Raw genomic sequence first — 13,596 nt, 5'->3', positions numbered from 1 at the left:
CAGGATTTCACTTCTTAGCTCTAGCTCTTTGCTAGGATACTCTTGGACCAGGTGCTTAAAAAGTAGATTCCTCATAAATTGTAGTTAATTATCGTATTAAGTATGTATCTTAATGATCAGGGTCAAAATTTGTTCAGCCTTTTCTATATTCTTGGGTTATAGAACATGTTGGAACCAGAGTCTAGGAGAGCACTGGGTGGACCTCAAGGTGTTCTGGGTTCTAGACAGGTGATCTTGGGGGCCCATCCCATGCTCTCCAGTGGCAGCCTGGCATGCCTCTCTCGGGGCCCTGCTCCCACTGTACCGTAATGGTCACTTTGGGTCTCCCTGGCTCTGGGGGAGAAGGGATGTTCTCCCATCTCCATGCTGGTGCATGGTTCATCTGCAGGCTCCCCAGAAGCTGGCACAGGCCTGGCACCACATTGGTACTAAATAATGTGGGTGGGTGAATGGATGGATAGGTGGATGAGTTGATGGATGGATGGATGGATGGATGGATGGATGGATGAGTGGATAGATAGATAGATAGATAGATAGATAGATAGATAGATAAATAGATTGTGGATAGATGAGTGGATGGATGAATGGATGGATGGATGGATGGATGGATGGATGAATAGATGAGTGGATGGATGGATGGATGGATGGATGGATGGATGGATGAATAGATGAGTGGATGGATGGATGGATGGATGGATGGATGGATGGATGGATGGATGAGTGGGTGGATGGATGGATGGATGGATGAATAGATGAGTGGATGGATGATTGGATGGATGGATGGATGGATGGATGGACGGATGGAGGACAGGTAGCCTGGTGACCCATCAGTCTAACAATTCCTTTTTATGGACAGTACATTAAATTAATGGGCATGAAGTTGCTTTGACAAGGGAAGCACTTTGTGAGCATCCTGTGGTGACAGTTTTAGATGTCTGGGTTTCTCCTATCAACTCCACCAGGTGCTGCTGTATGGGAGTGGGGTTTGTGGGGCTGCTTTGTATTCATGTGCAGCGTTCAGCAGGGTTCTAGTTGTCAGGAACACGAATGTCCATCCTCTTACCTGCATGGCCTGATGACGTCTGTCGAGCAGGTTGGCTATGGGTGTGTCCTGAGATCAACACCATGCACTTTTCCTTCTTTTGTTGAGCATTCTCCTTATTTTCTCTTTTCTTTCCTGGGCTAAAGTAGTCAGTTTAACTCATTAGCCAAATTATAAAAATAAGATTTTTAAAGTGTGTATGTTTAAGTTGTGCCTCGTGAGAAATTGGCAGTTGGATATCCATCATTAGCCAGGTTTGCAGTTCTTCAGCTGCAGCCCAATCTTCCCAGAAACGCCGAGACCCCAGGCCCGCCTGGTTGTTTTTGTCACAGTGTGTGGCTCACAGCGCGTAATCACTGATGAGGCCAAGGTAGGGCTCATGTCAGAACTGTCCTCACCCCTTACTCAGAGCTACCAGGCCATGGCCAGCTCCTCACCTGGGTGGTGTCGGGTGGAGGCAATCATGATCTGATGTAACTTCACCTTCGAAAACCCTAACCTGGGCTGAGAAAATGATAGCTCTGAGGGTTTCTTGCTGAAGGTTGTAGAAACCTGGCTCTTTATTCATTAGGAAAGAAGTGAAATAAAATAAAGAGTGCTGAATAATTCATTGTCTCTTCATAACTCATTTTGTATTAGCTTCCCCTGAATAATTGAGAGAAACAGAAACCATGATGTCCCGATCTCATTTCTCATGAACACCAAAGAAAGATTCTTTTTTCCCTTTTCTGTGTATAGGAATGATAGTGGCCTGTTTTGTGTTCAGTCCACCTCTGAAGCAGTAGCCGTGTACAAATTCATGGGAAGACCAATACTTATCTATAAAAATAAAAGCATAATATGCTAATTAGATTGGACGACCTTCTGGACGAAGCCGGGGCTGTGAGGGAAGCCCGCGTCCCAGGTGCCAGAGGGAAGCCAGTGCCATCAGCCGGGGGAAGGAAGGCCTACTCTTGCACGAATTTCATGCATCTGGCCTCTAGTAAAATAATAAAAACTAGAGCATAGTGATAGAAGCAAAGCTTTAAAAGGGCAGCACAGGCAAATAGCCTGAGCCTGTTACCCTACGGTGAGGAGAGTCCTAGCCACAGTTCCTGGTGAAGTAACCAGGGAGTGGATTTAAGAGCGATAAAAGGACAGACTCCCCTTGCTCCCCCAGTCCCCACAGGAGCTGCCGCATTTGCCCAAACAATGGCCCAGATTGTTGGACTCGGCGTATTTTCTGGATGGCAAACACCTGGAAGACTTCTTAGTCTTTTTCCTCACAGCAGATGGACAGTTCCATGAAAAGGCCTTTTACTGCATGAAGCCATCCCTACTGTGTTTGCCTGGGGTATGGCTTTCTTTTTTCTCCTGAATTTGTTTTCTGCCCCTAGAAGATCCTCCTTTAATCACAGAATGTTGACAGAACAGGATGAAAGTCTGTTTATTATCTGGGCCCCACCGTTTTTTAATTAGTCTGCTCCATCGTGCCTTTTAAAGAAAGTAAAGTTGGTTTTCTCTTCCCTTGAGGCTGTCCAGCAGTTATGTCTCATATACAGCCCCATTTTGAGTTGCTCGTAGTGATATATGATTGACTCCCACATAAGAGCAAGAATGACCAGGTTGGCAAACAGGAGTCCAGTACAGCTCTTCCCAGCTGGTGTCAAAGGCCAGACAGTAACCCTAAGCCCAGTGTTTAGCTTTACATGTCAGAGTTGCATGGGGCTTGGTAGCTTTGGAAGACTGAGTCTCCTCCTCTCCTAGAGTTAGTTCATCAAAAATGGAACCTCATTTTACCAGCAAAGCCGCGTCTTGATTTTCGTATGGTTTCTCTGAAATCCAGAAATCTGGGTGAAGGTAGCGTTAAGGCCAAGCCAAAACTCAACCAAAATGCAACTGCCTTGCCCAGGACACCATGGCCTCACCGTGTCCCAGCGTGACGGTGAGCGGTCAGAGCTCAGGGCCTGCGGATTCTGCACCTCCGGGCTGCTCCTCGGAGCCCAGGGTCACGGCTGCTGCTTCAGAGGTAGACCAAACACAAGGCAGGCCACTCATTCCTGTACACAGAAAAGGGGAAAGACAGCACATTTGTTAGTAAACCTTTGTTTAAGTGAGACATTCAGTAGTTAAATATGGGGTCTTGGTACAAAAATGCAAATGATAAAAATGCAAATGTGACTACTTGTAAGATAGGGAAAGTAGAAAGGCCTCTCCCAGGTACTAACAGCCGTAAATACTTTTCCAGGGCCCACAGTCTGTCACCGACAGATCACCAAGCAGCTTTCTACCTCGCTCTGCAGCTCGCCATCTCCAGACAGGTCAGTTTCTCGAATGTTCCTAAACTGGGTGCACGCTCTGTCTTGATGCAGTTCCTCCAGCGCCTCAGCTTGAGTTAGTTAGTAGCTGGTCCTCCACCCCAGGCTGACCTGGACCTGGACCAGGGGCCCTCCTCCACACAGCGAAGACCCGGTGCTCTGGTCAGTTTGAGCATCAGCTGTATAGACACAGGCCAGGCTCTGCTTTAGGAGTTTTAGTCCATAGACCTGGAGGGCCCAGCCGGGGTCGACGGCAACATGGACACAGCACGTGGCAGACACCTTAAACCCAGGGGTCATCGAAGAGCCCGTGTGACTTGCCAGCAGAGCCCATGCTGAGTTCTCAGCAGAGTGGAGATTGGGGTGGGGCCTGGTTGCCATAAGGTATCAGGGATTGACGATGCCAACAGGCATAGACAGAAGCACCAACCAGTTCCTTTCAAATACGTGGAGGTCTGAACGTTACACGCGGTGACTCCTGGAGTAGGAGCGTCAGCAGTGTCCTCGGTGGAGGGACAGCGTCGCTGGCCTTCATCCTCCCTGTTGCAGTCTCCAGAAGCCGCCTTTGCCTTCTCGTCCCTTCCTGTCCCCTCCCAGCTGTTCTGGAGGCTCTGGCCGCATGCCTGCCTGCCCACCAGGTGCAAGACACTGGTGGTAACCCCAGCACATTCCAGTGTGCTGACTGGAGGGTGAACGAAAGGTCAGCTCCCCAGACGTGCCATTCCCCTGGCAGGCCCGGCTGCAGGCATGCATCTGACTTCCCGGAGAGGCGGCTCCCTTTGGCGACCTGGGGACTAAGGAAACCAAGATCCTTGCACCTGGCGTGGTGTGGCTCACAGCTGCAGGCTCGTGATGGCCACCTGGCCCCTCTCCCCCACCAGGACCTTCTCTCCCTCCCCCGTGAAGCCTCCTACCTGCCGCAGCCTGCACGGCCCCTTCCTCTGGCTCAGCTCTCCTGTTTGGTGTCTTTCCCGCCTGACGGGAGGTTCCACGCGGGCAGGAACCATGGCTGTCATCGTCACCCCTGTGCCCCAGCAGCTGGAATGCTGCCTGGCAGGTGGCAGGCACTCGGGAGCACTCGCTGAATGAAGGAGCCAGCCTTGCATTCCTTCAAGTCAGCTGTCCCTGCAGGATGCCTTTGTGAACCCTGTCAGTTCGTCCCTGGCTGCTTTGGTCAGACTGCACATTGACACCCTGCCTTTCGACCCTCCCCACAGTGCAGGCTGGGCGCTGTTCACACCCCAGTTCTCACCGGGGGATGGACAAGGTCACAGAGCCTTTGTGAGCGCACAGCATGACAACCCCAGGCCCCAGAAGCTGAACTTCCTGCTGACCGCGGGCAGGGGCTTGTGGCCTGTTATCTGTACAGCCAGTGCCCTTTGAGCAGGGGGAGCGGGTGGGAGAGGAATCAGAAGATCTAGAGGCCACTCTCGTCCCAGAAGTTCAACAGCTGGGTGACCTTGCTCAAGTCGTTTCACCCCTGGACTCAGCTTCCTCCCGTAAACGATGGATTGGGCAGATGGTCTCCCTTCCAGCTGTGTTAGCCATGACTCTGTGGCTCAAAGCAGAAAGCCTCCGTAGCCAACATTTATAATCAAATTCATCAAAATGAAGTTGCAGAGGGGAACTAACCGATTTGGAAAAAAACCAAGTTGTGGCCTCCTACTAAGGAGTGAGGTTTCTGAGAGTTTGGGAAGAAGCAGGAGAGCTGAGAGGGGTCCAGCCAGGGGACTGACGTTGGGAGGGGAGAGCGGAGGGGGCCCAGGCCAGCTGTGGAGAAAGCTTCAGGTTGTAATTCTCCCCACAGACTGCTAAACCTCCATGGAATCTAGGGTGTTCAGTCCTCATCTGTGCATTTTATCAACCATCGTGCTTGGACGGTTTTGAAGAAAGTCTTGAACAGCTATTGCATTTTAAGGTCAAGGTTGTGTCCGGTCCCACTTGAGTTTGAATGTGGCATTGAACGTGGCACTGCCATTTGTTTCTTGGATCAGGGTATTTGGGTTGTGGTTTGGGAAGGTGTGGGGCGTGTGTGTGTGTGTGTGTGTGTGTTTCCCTGATGGAGAACCAGGGCAAAGGGACTTGGCAGGAATCATGGGCGTCTGATCATTTAGAAAGCTGTTCTAAAGTTCGTGACTTATTAAGCACTTTTATTTCAGTAATACTTTAAAAAGTGAGAACAGTTCAGTTAAGGCTGTTAAATTCCACTAAAAACCTCTGGCAATTGCTATGTGCCTCCATGTAGTAAAATTATCTTTAGCATAATTCAAAGTAGATCATTTTTGCAGAAAAAGAGAGTTTACTTATGGGTATTGGCAGTTACACAGAGAAACAGTATTACTTTGATGATTAGACTATTGCTTGAAGAGAGCGTCTTGTTTTCATGTTTGTGGGTAATATCCCGGTGCTTTTATAAAGATGGCTTCATGTGTGTGTGTACGCGCACATGTGCGTGCATGTGTGTACACATGTGTGTGCATGCATGTGTGTGCACACGTGTGTTTAAAAATTCCTGTTGGTTTTGTTCTAAACCAGATACCGGAGGCTCTGGGCTATGTCCGCCAGGCTCTTCAGCTTCAAGGCGATGATGTCAACTCCCTGCACCTGCTCGCCCTCCTGCTGTCGGCACAGAAGCACTCCCACGACGCGCTGAGCATCGTGGACATGGCCCTGAGCGAGTACCCGGAGAACTTCCTGTGAGTGACCCTGGGCTTGCGTTTTCCTTATGCGAAAGCTATTACATTTACTTCTTCCCAACGTCCTTCTCTGAAATCTGACTTCTTCGTGGACACCCTGAGAGTAAATAGTACAAAACTCCTTTTACTCTTTCTTCCCCATGATATTTAGAAACACATATACTGTTGACTCTTGATGCAAGGGCCAGGGATGCCAACCCCTGCATAGTGGAGGATCTGGGGAGAACTTCTAACGCCCCAGAAGCTTGACAACCTACTGCTGATGGAAGCCTTACCACTAAACATACACAGTGGGTTAGCACATTTTGTATGTTACATGTATTCTATATACTTCACTCTACAGTAAAGTAAGCTACAGAAAAGAGAATGTTATTTTAAAAATCTTAAGAAAGAGAAAATACATTTACAGTATTTATTGAAAAAAATCCACATGTAAGTGGACCCACGCAGTTCAAACCGTATTGTTCAAGGGTCAGCAGTAGTCTGTTAGGTCGTCCTTGTTAAGTTAAAATACGTGATCTGTTTTTTCCACCGTGTACCCTTGGGCACAGGAGAGGATGTTAGATGGGCTGTGGATGAACGTTTTTATTTTAATAGTTATGCATTCCTAAATGTACATTAGAAAAATATAACTGCACATCAAAGTGTGATTTCATGGAAATGGTCGCTCGGAGGGAGACTAAGAAATTTTTTTAATGAGTTGCTTTAAAGTCACTTTCAATAAAAATGTTAAGTAAATACTGGTAGGCACACCTGGATATGGCAAACATTGTATTAGACGAACTCCAGTGACTGGAACGCAGGAAATACAGCTTCAGGGCTTGTTTGTCCTGCGTTAACTCCAGGGTCTCCCTTCCAAGGTGTCAGATGATGGTTATATTTCAGCAACTTCAAACGAGATAGCTGACCTCTTTCTGCCTTGGCTTTCTTCTCTAGGAAACAGAATTCCTCAAATCAGTCAATGTTTGTACCTCACCTAAGAACTGTCGTTGCAGACTGCTAGGTGCTTGGATGGTCTACTTATCGTCACGCTTCCGTAGACTCCCGAACCCAGGCTCGTCGCCGAGGCTTTGCTGAGCAGGACTTTGTCTTTGGGCTCCTGGGCTCCTATTTTTTCCTCAGGGAGTAGCTTAGTAACAGGTACACAGTGGCCAGAGACAGTCAACAGCCCTGCACCTGGCAGGTTCTAACTGTCTAAGGGACAGGGGCAGTAATGGGGCGGGAAGCTGGTGGCCGGGCTGGCTCTCTCCACCTTCAGAAATAAGTGCAAACCCACATTTTAAGTGGATCGCCTTTGGCTTGATTTCTCTGCCTCATCACCTCACTGTGTTTTTAATCAGAGAGTTTCAGCAGCTCCCCTTGGAAAACCGGTGCACACATTTCCATTACAAACATTTCTTTGTCTCCAAGTGAAAAGAGCACTCTCTTCTCCCCATCCAGAAAATTCTCATTATAACCAGGAAACCTCTGACTAGAGATTTCCTTTGTAGGTTCAGCTATTTATGCAGAGCGAACTAAAGAGCTTTGCGGCAGTGTTTACTGCTTGCAGATCTCAGGCTTGCTCTTTTGCATACCGAATATATCTCGGATTTTAGCCGAAGCTGGTTAGCCCATGGAACCGTAAAGTGGTGAAAGCACTTGAAAAAGTCTCCCGTCCTTTACCCGTCGGTAAAGTACAGCCCAATGCAATTAAATTCCGCTTCTCTCATCCATATTTATAAAGCCACTTTCCCGCCTTGCACCCCCAGCGCCTTCATTAGAGCTGAGACTCGCTGTAGGCTCCGGCAGAGATGCCTGGGGGACCTTCCTGGGGAGGGCTTATTAGACCCATAGCCACCCACACAGCAAGCAGTAAACAGTGGCGGCTAATACGGCAATGCCTCCAGTGACAGCAGCCGACAGCCTTTCAGGCAGTGTAAGGAAGAACAGCAGTAGAGATATTTGAGGAATGCAAGCCTGTTATTTTAATGTTAGGCCGTGAGCTCAAAAAAAGCAAGGCATATGTCAGCAGGTCCGAGAGCAGCCGTGACTTGTTTGCTTTTTAAATATTTGTATTTCTTCCTCTGTGATGAGAGACTTCTCCCCGAGAAGACTTTATTAAAAGTTGGGCCAGATGTAGTCAGTCGATCCCATGGTTTGTTCCCAGCCTGGGTAAAACATTTCAGCAGCCACCTACACAAGATCCTGCGGGCACCTGTCATGTGGTATTACCCGTGTGTTTGTCAGCCTTGTCTCCAGCGGTCTGTGGGTCTCGGAGCGGGATGCCCTGTGTGGCTGGGTCCCCCCAGCCATGCCTCCCACAGGCTGAGGCGTAATGGATGTGTGCTCAGCTCCTGCTGGATGGAGGTGAGCCCCTTCCCACTGTTCAGCTGTTGAACGGAAAGCAACTGAGCCAGCCTCTTAGCCTGAGGATGACAGAACTTTTTGGTCCCTGTTAAGCTTACCCCAGGTACTTAAACACCAACCTCTCTCATGTCCAGTGGCAGTGAGGATGAACACCAGAGAGGCCAGAACTCCCAGGACATTGAGCTGCCTTCGCCAGTGCACTTAAGGCATTGCCATCAATGCCTTCCTTCATTGTAATCATTACATGGTAGTCACTCAATAATTCGTAGGAATTCCTCTTTCTATTACTGATACAGTGTTTTCAAATATGATATTTTAGAATCTTTTAAAATTGGTATTAAATATTAAGTAGAAGCAAAAGGACTACTTAGTAAATATATTTGAAGCAATAATACAACTGATATATGTATGTATACCCCCTCTTCGTTTAAGAAAAAGAACATTAATATTGATTTTAATTTCCTGTGTACCCCTCTGTCCTAGCCTTACCTCTCACCTCACAGGTTAACCGCCATTCTGAATTCTGCGCTGAGCACTGTCTTGTGGTTCTATGCCATATATGCTTTACTCCTAAATAACGAAAATTTCTAATTTTGCATGTTTAAAAAAAATTGTAATGGAATCATACGGAATATTTCCTTAAAGTACTTGCTTTTATTGCTTAACATTATGTCCCTGTGGTTCATCCATATTGCACACAGCAGCAATTTATTCATTTATACTATGAACAGCACCTATTGTAGAAGCTTACCGAGATTTGTCTTTCCAGCCTACTGTAAGTGGTGTGTGGGTGGTTTTCAGCTATTATGAACAATGCTGCTGTAAACATTCTTGCACAGGCTCCCTGTGCACATGGGCGAGCATTTCTTTAGCTATACACCCACCTTGGAGTGAAATTGTTGGGCCACAGACTATGTGTATCTTCCATTTCACCACATCATTCCAAACTGTTTTCCAAAGCAGTTGTGTCATTGTGCACTCCCACCAGCAGTGCCTGGGGACCCATGTGGCTCCTTACACTCATACTGGGTGTTGTCAGACTTATTTTTGGTGGTTGTTGGTTAATGTCCTTCATTATAATGAAACTGAACACCTTTCTGTTTGTTTATTGGCCATTTCGCTTCTCTCTTTTGTGAAGCACAAGTAGAAGTCTTTTTCTGATTGGGTTGTCTTTTTTCATACTAATTTGTAAGATTTCTTTATATATTACTAGAAGCCCGTTGCACGAAGATTCGTGCAATAGGCCTTCCTTCCCCTGGCTGCCGGCACGGTTTTCCTCTGGCACCCAGGACCCAGGCCTTTGGTCCGGTCACAGTGGAGAAGCCAAGCCTCTTCAGTCTTCAGTCTTCGCTCAGCGCCTACATATGCAAATTAACCGCCATCTTTGTTGGATTAATTTGCATGCTCATCCTGATTGGCTGGTGGGCATAGTGGAGTGACACCAATTTGCATGTTTTTCTTTTATTAGTGTAGATGATTACAAGTGCTTTCATTGGTTATATGTGTTGCAAAAATCTTCCAAGCTGTGCCTTGTCTTTGCTTTCTCTTACTGATGTCTTTTGATGAACAGAAGTTACTGATTTTTTTTTAAATATATTTTATTGATTTTTTACAGAGAGGAAGGGAGAGGGATAGAGAGTTAGAAACATCGATGAGAGAGAAACATCGACCAGCTGCCTCCTGTACACCTCCCACTGGAGATGTGCCTGCAACCCAGGTACATGCCCTTGACCGGAATCGAACCTGGGACCCTTCAGTCCGCAGGCCGACGCTCTATCCACTGAGCCAAACCGGTCAGGGCAGAAGTTACTGATTTTAAAGTAGTTGAATCTATCAATCATATCCAAGGATAGTACTCCTGTGACTAGTTATAACCTTGGCCTCCTCCAGGACCATGAAGGTAGTCTCCCAAGTTATCTTCTGAGAGCTCTCTCGTTCTCTTCACACTTAAAGCTGGGAGTTCATCTGGAATTGATTGTTTTATGTATGTACTAGAGGCCCGGTGCACGAAATTTGTGCACTTGGGGGTGGGGGGTGCCTCAGCCCGGATTGCAGGGACCCCACTGGTGCACGATTAGGGCTGGGGATGGACCGCGGGAGGGCACCAGGGCATGTCCAGCCCATCTCACTCAGTCCTGACTGGCTGGACCCCAGCAGTAAGCTAACCCAGTGGTCGGCAAACTGCAGCTCACAAGCCACAAGCGACTCTTTGGCCCCTTGAGTGTGGCTCTTCCACAAAATACCACGTGCGGGTGCGCACGTACAGTGCGATTGAAACTTTGCGGCCCATGCACAGAAGTCGGTTTTCGGAAAGGAGATAGACGAAACAAGTATACAAGACAAGTGTGGATGGGAGAGTTGGAAGGGGTCAACCTCAGCGAACGTACTTCAATCAGATTGAGGATGTTTTTAGCAAAGGCCAGCTTAGGAGCACCCTAATTAAGTTAATAACAATGTACCTACCTATATAGTTTAAGTTTAAAAAATTTGGCTCTCAAAAGAAATTTCAATCGTTGCACTGTTGATATTTGGCTCTGTTGACTAATGAGTTTGCCGACCACTGAGCTAACCTATTGGTCAGAGCGTCTGCCCCCTGGTGGTCAGTGCATGTCATAGCGAGCAGTTGAGCTGCCTAGCATATCATTAGCATATTATGCTTTGATTGGTTGAATGGCCTTCCAGACGACCAGACACTTAGCATCTTAGGCTTTTATTATTTCGGATGATGTGAGGGATCTGATATAATTGTTTCCATATGGATCCCCAATTCTCCCAGCATCCTGTATTGAAAAGGTTCCCTTCCCTGTTGCTCCACGATGCCACCTTTGTCTTACGTGTTCATTAGTCATTGCGCCCTTCTCTGTGTGATGACCATTCTTTCATCATTGTTTTATTTTACCTGAGGTAGGTCCATCCTGTATCTTGCTATCCTCAGGCCTTTGAGTTTGTCAAGTAACACAAAAAAAATCTTGTTGAGATTTTTTTTTTATTGGAATTACTTTAAATCTAGTAGCTCACGCGGGGGAGAATTATTTATAACAGTGGGTCTTCTCATCCATAGTCATTAGATCTCTAATTATGTAGGCCTTTAAAAAACGCTTTTTAAATGAAGTTTTATAATTTTCTTCATAAAGATTTTGCTCAATTTTTAATTAGATTTATTCCTAGCCACCTGAAAAAGATTTCCATGCTCTTCTATTTAAACCTCTATTTCAGAGGTTAAGGAATTTCCTTTCTCCTGGTTTGCTAAAAGTTTTTTTAAATCATGAATTGATATCAAATTGTATCAAGTGTTTTTTCTATATTTTTGAGTTGGTTATATGGTTTTTGCTCCTTTAATCTGTGAATATTGTATTAATTGATATTTTAAAATGTTAAATTAAACTTACATTCTTGGAATAAGCCCAAGCTGGTCAGGATCTATTAGCTTTTTTATGTTATCAGTTTACTACTTTTTAAAAGAATATTTACATTTGTGTTCATGTGTGAAATAGCGTGTATTTTCCTTTTTCACTATAACCTTGTCAAGTCTTGGCATCAGGTTAAGGTGAGTTGGAGTTGTTCTTTTTTGTGTTTTGACATCATTTATGTAATATTGGAATTATTTGTTCCTAGAATAACATGTTTTGGTAAAATTCACTTGTAAAACCACCTGGGGCTGGTCTTTTTTTCTATGGAAAGACTTCTGATGCTTTTTAAAAATGATTATGAGATGTTCAGGTTTTCTACTTATTTTATTAAGCTATGTATAATGCATAATACATATTTTAAGGATTTGTCCATTTCATATCAACTTTCAATTTTATTGGCATAAAGTTGCTCGTGATGTTTTGTTTGTTTATTGCACACAGCATCTGTGGTTAAGTCTTTTTATTTCTGATATTGTTTAATGCATCTTCTTTTTTCCCCTGAACAGTCTTGCCAGGAATTTGTTGGTTACATTGATCTTTTCAAAGAACCAGAAGCTTTTTTATCTTCTCAACTATATGTTTGCTTTCTCTTTTATGAATTTCTCTTCCTATTTTTATTATTTTTTTCTTCCATTTTCTTTGAGTTCGTTCTTTTATTTGGTTTTCCTTCTTAATCTTTTAAGTTGGATATTTAGTCCATTAATTTTTTTTGCCTTCTTTTCTGATATAAGCATTTAAGACTAAAAATGTCCTGCTATGTACTCTATTAGCTTTAAACCACAAGTTTCAATATTTGAAATTTTTGTTACTGCTTAGCTCTAAATATATTTAAATTTACATGATATTTTTTACTCAATTATTTTAGAACCGTGTCTTATAATTGTCAAACATATGCAGGGTTTTTTTTACTTATCGTTTGTTCATTGAATTGTCTTCAGAGACTATAATCTACGTATATATACATATGTTTGAAATTATTTGAGACTGGTTTATGGCCTAGACTGGTTTTATTAACTATGCTATTCAGATCTTTATTCTTATTGATTTTTTGTGTCTAATTAATCCAAAAATTATCGAGTTGAAATCTACCACTAGGATGGCAGGTTGTCCTGTTTCACCACGTAGTTATAGCAATCTTTGCTTTATGTGGTTTAAAGCTGGATTATTAGGTACATATACATTAAGAATTGCTACATCTTCCTGATAAATTCAACTCTTTATCACTATGTAATAGGTCACATAATTCATTTCGCCTCAAAGTCTATTTTGTATGACATAGACATACATCTACATACATATATCCACATACATGTGTACATACACATATATATACAAATGTGTGTTTGTGTGTGTGTGTAATATCTTTTTCCATTCTCTTACTTAGATTCTTATGTTTTAGAAATTCTCTTGTGCTCATTATGTATAGCTGATTTTTAAAAAATCAGGCCAATGTTCTTATCTGGAATATTTAGCTCATTTCCATTTATTGTAAATACTGATATATTTGTTTAGTGTCTATTATCTCACTTGTGCTTTCTATTTGTCCTGCCTTTTTTCATACCTTCTCTTTTCCTTTCCCGCTTTCTTTTAGATCAATTATGTTCTTATTATATATTTTCCTTTACTACTTTGGAAAAGAAAGATTCTGTTTTGGTGGTTGTTTGATGATTAACCTAGAGATTTTATTTAGCAAGGGCTGGCTAGCTTTCTGAGTTTGGGTCTAAAAACAGATTTGTTTTTACTCTCAAACAGAGGTTGTCAAGCTGATATAAAATTCTAGGCTCACCTTTTCTACAGCACAAGTG

General features: G+C 44.5%; 1 protein-coding gene across 1 annotated transcript in view; it reads left to right on the top strand.

The window, feature by feature from the left end:
- TTC7B (tetratricopeptide repeat domain 7B) overlaps positions 1–13,596 on the top strand; it is a 146,438-nt gene that overhangs the window by 100,806 nt on the left and 32,036 nt on the right. Inside the window, exons 13-14 of the mRNA XM_023745863.1 lie at positions 3,270–3,342; positions 5,875–6,035. Coding sequence (XP_023601631.1) covers positions 3,270–3,342; positions 5,875–6,035 — 234 coding nt within the window. The remainder of the gene's footprint in view (positions 1–3,269; positions 3,343–5,874; positions 6,036–13,596) is intronic.

This window comes from Myotis lucifugus, unplaced genomic scaffold, assembly GCF_000147115.1.
Source record: "Myotis lucifugus unplaced genomic scaffold, Myoluc2.0 scaffold_593, whole genome shotgun sequence".
Taxonomy (NCBI): domain Eukaryota; kingdom Metazoa; phylum Chordata; class Mammalia; order Chiroptera; family Vespertilionidae; genus Myotis; species Myotis lucifugus.
The sequence above is the reverse complement of the archived record's forward strand: the minus strand, read 5'-3'. Positions and strand labels throughout refer to the sequence as shown.